General features: G+C 49.0%; 1 protein-coding gene across 1 annotated transcript in view; it reads left to right on the top strand.

The window, feature by feature from the left end:
• The first annotated feature begins 6,421 nt into the window (after positions 1 to 6,421).
• The window catches only part of TMPRSS4 (transmembrane serine protease 4), a 34,872-nt gene continuing 32,962 nt past the window's right edge, over positions 6,422 to 8,331 (top strand). Inside the window, exon 1 of the mRNA XM_081153214.1 lies at positions 6,422 to 6,640. Coding sequence (XP_081009340.1) covers positions 6,638 to 6,640 — 3 coding nt within the window. The 5' untranslated portion in view covers positions 6,422 to 6,637. The remainder of the gene's footprint in view (positions 6,641 to 8,331) is intronic.

The raw sequence follows: 8,331 nt of genomic DNA, 5'->3' as shown, positions 1-8,331 counted from the left end.
AGGATCGATCCCCAGGAGGAGATGTGCAGGAGGCAGCCAATAGATGTTTCACTCTCACATTGATGTTTTTCTGTCTCTCTCCCTCTCCCTTCTTCTGTCTCTAAAAGTCAATAAAAAACCTTTTTTAAAAAAAGAAATAGAAAACATAAAAATGGAGATTTTAAAAGAAAGAAAACATAAAGAACCAGTCAGAAATGAAGAATACAATAACTGAAATGAAGACTACATTAGAGGGAATCAACAGCCTATTAGATGAGGCAGAGAATCAAATCAGTAATTTGGAAGAGAAGGAAGCAGAGAACACCCGGTCAGAAGAGCAAAAAGAAAAAAGAATCCGGAAAAATGAGGACAGGGTAAGGGACCTCTGGGAGATCATCAAGCATCACAACATCTGGATCATAGGGAACCGGAGAGAAGAGAGAGAGCAAGGGGTTAAAAATGTATTTGAAAAAATGACTGAAAACTTCCTAACCTGGCAAAGAAAATAGACATACAGGCTCAGGAGAGTCCCAAACAAGATGAACCCAAAGAGGACCCCACCAAGACACATCATAATTAAAATTCCAAATGTTAAGAAAGACAAAGAGAGGATTTAATTTTTAATTTTTTCAATTACAGTTTGCATTCAATATTATTTTGTGTTAGTTTCAGATGTACAACAAAATGATTAGACAATCATATGCTTTGCAGAATGTTTCCCCTGATATTTTCAGTACCCACCTGGCACCATGCCTAGTTATTATAGTTGACTATATTCCCTGTGCTTACTTTACATCCTGTGACTATTTTGTAACTGCCCATCGGTACTTCTCAATCCCTTCACCTTTTTCAGACTCCCTCCACACCCCTCCCTCTGGTAACCTTCAGTCTGTCCTCTGTACTTATGAGTCTGTTTCTGTTTTGTTTGTTCATTTATATTATTCTTTAGATTCCACATATAAGTGGAATCACATAGCATTTGTCTTTCTCTGAGTGACTTTTTTCATTTAGTACAATACCCTTTAGGTCCATGCATGCTGTTGCAAATGGTAAGATTTCATTCTTTTTTATGGCCAAGTAATATTCTATTGTATAAATGTACCACAGCTTTTTAATCCACTCACCTATTGATGGGCACTTGGGTTGCTTCCATATCTTAGCTATTGTAAATAATGCTGCAATGAGCATAGGGGTGGAATATTCTTTTGAATTAGTGTTTTGGGTTTCTTTGGATATATACCCAGAAGTGGAATTGCTGGATCATTAGGCAGTTCCATTTTTAATTTTTTGAGGAACCTCCATACTGTTTCCCATAGTAGCTGCACCAATCTGCATTCTCACCAATGGTGCTCAAGGTTTCCCTTTTCTCCACACCCTCAACAACTCTTGTTTGTTGATTTGTTGATGGCAGCCATTCTGACAGCTGTGAGGTGATATCTCGTTGTGGTTTTAATTCACATTTCTCTTATGATTACTGACATTGAACATCTTTTCATATGTCTCTTGGCCATCTGTATGTCCTCTTTGGAGAAATGCCTATTCAGATTCTTTGCCCACTTTTTAATTGGATTTTTTTTTGGGGGGGGGGGAGTTCTTTTTAAATTTTGGGTATTAACCCCTTACCAGATGTATCATGGGTGAATATTTTCTCCCATTTCAGTGGGTTACTTTTAGTTTTGTTGATGGTTTCCTTAGCTGTGCTAAAACTTTTTAGTTTGATGCAGTTCTATTTGTTTATTTTTCTTTTGTTTCCCTTGCTCAAGGAGATATATTATATAAAATGCTGCTAAGAGAAATGTCCATGATTTTACTGCTTATGTTTTCTTCTAGGAGTTTTATGGTTTTGAGTCTTACCTTTCATTTATTTTGAGTTTATTCATATATATAATGTAAAAGGTGGTCTAGTTTCATATTTTTGCATGTTTCTGTCCAATTTTCCCAACACTATTTATTGAATAGACTGTCTTTACCCCATTGTATGTTCCTGCCTCCTCTGTCAAATATTAATTGACCATTCAGGTGTGGGTTTATTTCTGGGCTCTCTATTCTCTTCCACTGATCTATGTCTGTTTTAATGCCAATGCCATGCTGTTTTGTTTACTATGGCCTTGTAGTATAGTTTGATATCAGGTAGTGTGATACCTCCAACTTTATTCTTCTTTCTCAAGTCTCTTTGGCTATTTGGGGTCTTTTGTAGTTCCATGTAAATTTTTGGATTATTAATTCTAATTCTGTGAAATATGCTATTGGTGTTTTGATAGGAATTGCATTGAATCTGTAGATTGCTCTGGGTGGTATGAACATTTTAATGATGTTAATTCTTCCTGTCCATGAACACGGCATATGCTTCCACTTACTTGTATTTTCTTCAGTTTCTTTCTTCAACACCATAATGTTCTGAGAACAGGACTTTTACCTTCTTAGTTAAATTTATTCATAGGTGTGTGCTTTTTTGATACAATTATAAATGGGATAGTTTTCTTAGTTTCCCTTTCTGATAGTTCATTATTGGTATATAAAAATGCCATCTATTTCTGGATATTTTATTTTTGTTTCCTGCTACTTTACTGAATTCATTTATCTGGAACAGTAATTCTCAAGCTTGAAGGTGCATACACATCACCCAGGGATCTTACAGTGCAGATTCTGACTCAGTAGGTATGGGGGGGCACCTGAGATTCTGCATTTCTAACAAGCTCCCAGGTGATGCCAGTGCTGCTGGTTCCACAGACAGGCCTTGAGCAGAAAGGATGTAGAGGGCTGGCTGCCCCCAGAAGCTCCTGCTTTAATGGGGAACTGCAGTCCGTGGCAGACTAGCTCTCCAAGGCAAGGGTTATTTTCTCTAACCACAGTGTCTAACCACAAGGCCTGATGACACCATAGAAACTATGTGTTGGATGGATGGATGGATGGATGGATGGATGGATGGATGGATGGATGGACGGATGGACAGGTGGATGGACAGGTGGGTGGATCGATGGGCGGGCACATGTGGATGGCTGCTGATATTAAGATCAAATGTTTAGCCTGGCTGGCATGGTTCAGTGGTTGAGCATGGACCTATGATCCAGAAGATCAAGGTTTGATTCTCGGTCAAGAAGGGCACATGCCCGGGTTGTGGGCTGGATCCCCAGTAGGGGGCGTGCAGGAGGGAGCCGATCAATGACTCTCATGATTGATGTTTCTATCTCTCTCTCCCTCTCCCTTCCTCTCTCTGAAATCAATAAAGACATATTTAAAAATAAAATAAAATAAAATAAAATAATAAAATAAAATAAAATATAAAATAAAATAAAATAAAAATAAAAAAAGATCAAATGTTTAATCAGAAACAACTGACAGTTAATGTACTGCCCTATAAATTATATATTTCCGTAAAAATGTTCTCCAGGAAAATGAAGGAAAGGAGAAGGAAGGAAGAAGAGAAAGAGGGGGAAAGAGGGCATCGGAAGGTGAAAAAGGGCCTCTGAACTCCCTGAGAGTGTTCTTTTTGCCTCTCCCAGACATCTCTCTAATTTAGCCCAATTTGTGGCCATGTCACGTCCCTCCAGCAGACTGTGTGTGCAAGGCCTGTGTCTTTTGTTTTTAAGCCTCACCTGGGGATATTTTTTCCATTGCTTTTCAGAGAGAGTGGAAGGGAGGGAGAGAGAGACAAAAAAACAAAAACATCGACGTGAGAAAGACACATCGATTGGTTGCCTCCTGCACACGCCCGGACCAGGGCCAGGGATCCAGCCTGCAACCAAGGTCCGTGCCCTTGGCCGGAATTGAGCCCGGGACCCTTCAGTCTGCAGGCCGACGCTCTAACCACTGAGCCAAACCAGCCAGGGCAAGGCCTGTGTCCTTTATTTCCTAATCCCCAGTGCCTGGCGCAACAGCCAGCTCTAGCAGGAGCTCCACAAGCACACGTTCCGCGAAATGAACAGGTAACAGCTCCATTCACAGAGGCCCTTCTAGGCGCCAGGCGCTTCACAGAGATTACGGAACTTAATCCTCACAGCCGTGTGAGGTCAGTGCTGCTGTGGCCCCCATTTTACAGCTGAGGAAGGTGCGGCTCAGGAGGATTACATAAAATGCCCACAGTCACACAAACATCGGGGGGTGGGATTAGGACACTGGACTCCAGGCTTCCACACCCCGCGCTCCTGGCCAAGAGACAGCCAGGTTTTTGAGGCCCGAAGCTTTACATTTTGAGGAGCCCTTTTTAAGAAGAAAGCATACCCCGAAAATATGCTACAAGATTTGCAAAAATATACGTGAACATTTTGAGGGGCCTTCCCGGCCTTGGAGGGCCATGCAAGGGAGGGGCTCTGCTTTGGGTTTTGTTCATTACGTGGCAAAGCTGTCTCTGATCTCGACCCCCAAGCTGGAAACGAGCACAAGGAAGAGATAAAATGCGAGCAGATGGAAAGAGTCAGGAGAATAAAACTGGAAGGGAATCTAAAGAGACGGGAGGAAAAGAGGAAGAGCGCTCAGGGCAGGACAGGAGGTGGCCGAGGGGGAGCTGAGGCATGGGGGTCCAGCCCCACCTGGCCCAGGGAAGAGGGAGGCTTCTGCCCTTGCCAGGCCTCTTGCCTCTGCCTATAGACCTTGCAGCTCCTTCTCCACCACAGTGGCCCCGTCCGCGTCCTACCCAGGCCTCTTATCAGGCTCCCAGACCCCCGGGCGCTGGGCCTGGCCTGGAGCCAGGCAGCTGAGTAATCTTCCTTCAACCAGCCACGCCCAGCAGCCTTCTTGCCCAGGCAGCTACCTCTTTCCTGGTTCATCACCTGAGTGCCAAGCAAGTGGATGCAAACTCGGGGCCAGACGTTTAGCCTGGCACATAAGGAACCAAGGCTAGGGAAGGCCTGTTCCAGGGTGGCCCCCTAGCCCCTCACTGTCCCACCGCTGGGTTCTCCTTAAAAGGGAGGTGCTTGCCTGGGTCTTTGAAGCCTGTCCCTTGAAGTCACCTGTTCTGAGGTCATAGGCACTTGACTCTGCCTGGGACTCTCAATTCTAAAGGCTGCCGCCCAGAGTGGGGATGTTGGGGCCATGGTGGCTTAAGAGAGCCTCCAGACCAACCTCAGTCTCTGTGCTAAGTGGCAAGTCCAAGGCCGCCCCACACTGAGCAGCTGGGATCTGGCTGACAGTCACATAAATCGACCTGATATTTCTTCTGCTCAGATGTCACCAGGGTCTTCCATGGGCAATGTCTCCCAGACCATGCGGGCCTTTCAGACACTTGTGCTATGCTCAGCCTCTTCACATGGCTGGTAGTTGTCAGAGAGCCAGGTACAAACCTCAAGTCTGCCAAAAATCAGTGTGCTATGGGGGCAGTCACTTCATGAGCCCCAAGCTATGATCTCCTCAGCTGTCAAGTGGGAACAAAATATTCCTCATAGGGGTATAAAAATTAAAGAGATGGCACATAGAAGCGCATTTTTAAAAAATATATATCTTTATTGATTTCAGAGAGAGGAAAGGAGAGGGATAGAGAGATAGAAACACCAATGATGAGCCACTGATCGGCCGCCCCTTGCACGCCCCCGACTGGGGATCGAGCCCGCAACCCAGGCGTGTGCCCTGACCAGGAATCGAACCCGGATCGCCTGGATCCTAGGTCGATGCTCAACCACTGAGCCACGCCCGGCCCGGCAAGAAGTGCATTTTTAATGGAAGAGCCAACACTCAAGTCTAACCTGGCTGACCTCCAGGGAGGGTCAAGGTCGAGAAATGGGGAAAATCTGGATTTGTTCCGAATCTGACACTAATTTTCTGTGTGATCTTGGAGACTTGGCTTTGCTCTCTAGAATTTGGTGTCCTCACCACAAAAGGAACAGGTGCCTCCAGCTGCACAGTTCTGCGGCTCACGGTCTTGCCTGTGCATTCCCTGACAGGGCCGCTCAGGGCCCAGGAGGCAGCGGGATGCGGATCAGAAGGGACCCTGCGCGGAGGGAGACCTGGGTGCGAGCCTGGCAGCGGCGGAGATACTGACGATGTTAAGTAGCTGGTGAGGCGGGGAGACGTCTCGGTGGGACCCTGGGGCGCACCCTGTGAAGCCCTGAGCAGGACAGCTTCGCACCCGGGGCCAGGTTTTCCTCATTTTAGGAGATGGGAACAACCCAGTTCCACTGAGCAGTAAGTTTTGTCATCCTACCCCCCAAACTCCTCCAACTTATGACAACCCCAAACAAGAGCACCCACCCGCGTGAGAACCCACGCAACCAGCAGAGAGAGCGCCTCTAGCACGCGGCAGCCAGCACCCGGCTGGGTGGAAGTCGCTCAGGCGGGAAGGCTTTTGCGCCATCTAGGTGTGTCACCTGTTCTGAGGCAAAGGGCCCTGAATGACTCCAGGTGTTGTTCCAGCCCCTAAGACAGGTGTCAGGTTACAAGGCACACAATCTTTCCAGTTTGGCAACTTCACCCCAAGGACTGTTTTCGTCGACCTGCCCCACAGTCCCCAAATCACTCCCGCAGAACAGCGGTGAGAGGCGGCAGCGCCCTGCAGAGAAAGGGATGCTGGGCCCCAGGGCCCCGGGCCCGCTCCGCACCTAGGCCTCCTCCAGCCAAGGCCGCTGGGGGCCTCTGACCTGCGGGCCGGCCGGGCCCAGCCGGGAGGCCCTCCGCCTATTCGGGATTCAGCCCCAGGCCATAAAGCAATCAAGATCTCAGAGCCAGCATGGTGAGTGTGGGGGCCCCAGCTCGGAAGACTGGCAGTAGGGGTGGGGGGTGTCTCTATAAAGAGTCTTTCAGGCAGCCGGGAGGTCATCAGCTGAGAATTTTGTAACACCCTTCAGGTTAAAGAGCGGTCACACCTGCATTGTTCCCACACTCCAGCTGTCTCCTGCCCACCTACCCTGCTCTCTCCCTCCCTGTCCACACCCTTGCACCAGCACCTCGACTGAGGCTACCTTTCTGACTGTCTCCTCCTAAACCCTGTCCCCTCTCTTGCCCGGTGCCTCCTGGTCTGTTGGCTGGAGGCTGGCACTTTTCCAAGAGCGAGGGGCTGTTTTGGCACCACAGGGGCCTTTGCCACCTCCCTGGAGAAACTGACTCCTTTCCTGATTAAAGAAAACAGTGGAGAGCTGCCTCAAATCTAGGGTGTCTGTGGAGATCTCCTCTTTGGTCTGCTTTGGCCCTGCCCTCTCTCCTCCTCCGAATACTTGAGCAGCTTCGCTGCCTTGAAGCAAAGAGAAAGAGTCCCAGACAGCTGAGGACACGAAGGGGAGAGGCTAAATGGTGGGTCTCAGGGGGACCCAGGGATCTGCCTTCTCCAATCGCTGGCCAAGATGGGCCAGTTGCCCAAGAACCAACATGAAAATGGGCGGGGGGGGGGGGGGGCAGAGGGACAGGAAGGGAAGCATTCTGTCCAAGGGGAAAGAGGTGACTTACTGGGGCCCCTCAAATGACTCTTGGCCCCAGCCCTGCCCACAGGGCTACCCTGGAAAGTCTGGCGATGCTCTAGTCCCAGTGCTGGGTGGCAGAGGGTCAGAGAGGGGAGGCCTTGCCTGCTCCACCCTGCGGTCCACCAAGGAGCACCAGCTGCCCATGCCCTCATCCAAGGAAGCTCCCAGAAGCCCAGCCATGCCCCCACTGGGGCTCCCAGGAGAGAAGAGGAAGCAGCCCAGCCCACCGGCTGTGAGCTGTGCTGAGGAAAGCTGGGGTGCCTCTTAGGGGGGCAATATAGGAGGGGTCGTTCCTGGGGCAAATAACTAGAGCACTAACTATAGAATCAAAAGGTCAAATGGCCGGCTCCCTTGTAAGCTTACTGGTCTTGAGACTTGACTCTTTCTGAGACTCATTTTCTCCCTGTAAAAATAGAAATATTACCCACCCCATGTGCACACGGGTTAACGGAAGGACCGAGTGGGCTAACAGTGCGTGTGACTAGGCTCTGTGAACCACGGAGGCCTGTGCAAGGGTATGGACTGTGGTTGAAGAGAAACTCTTCAGGAAATGGATGAGGGGCGGGTGGCATGGCTAACCCTGGCCTTCGCCATCCAGGGAAGCAGCGGCTCAGCTCTATGAGGGAGGGCAGCAGGCGGCACACTGTGGCAGAGGGGTCAGGCCTGGGCCCAAAGGCAAGGCGGCCCCTAGGCCTGAAACCACCTGTGCCTAATTACCTGTCATTTTGCTCTAATGAGGCCCGGACGAGCATAGCTCCCAGCACTGGGAAAAGATGGGACAGCTCATGCCCAGGCCCAGACATTATACCCCCTCCTCCCTGCCTCCCACACCCACGGGCCCCTCCCAGGACAGAGTCAGTCCTGCAAGGTTGCTGTTTCTTAACAACAGCTCTCCCTTGAGTCTACTCTGGGTGTGCCCAGTGAGAGCAGGAACTGCAAAGGCCCTGCGCAGAGGCCTGAGCACAGT

The sequence above is a fragment of the Miniopterus schreibersii genome (genome assembly GCF_964146895.1).
Source record: "Miniopterus schreibersii genome assembly, chromosome: 12".
NCBI classification, from domain to species: domain Eukaryota; kingdom Metazoa; phylum Chordata; class Mammalia; order Chiroptera; family Miniopteridae; genus Miniopterus; species Miniopterus schreibersii.
This window is presented reverse-complemented; position numbering and strand designations above follow the sequence as displayed.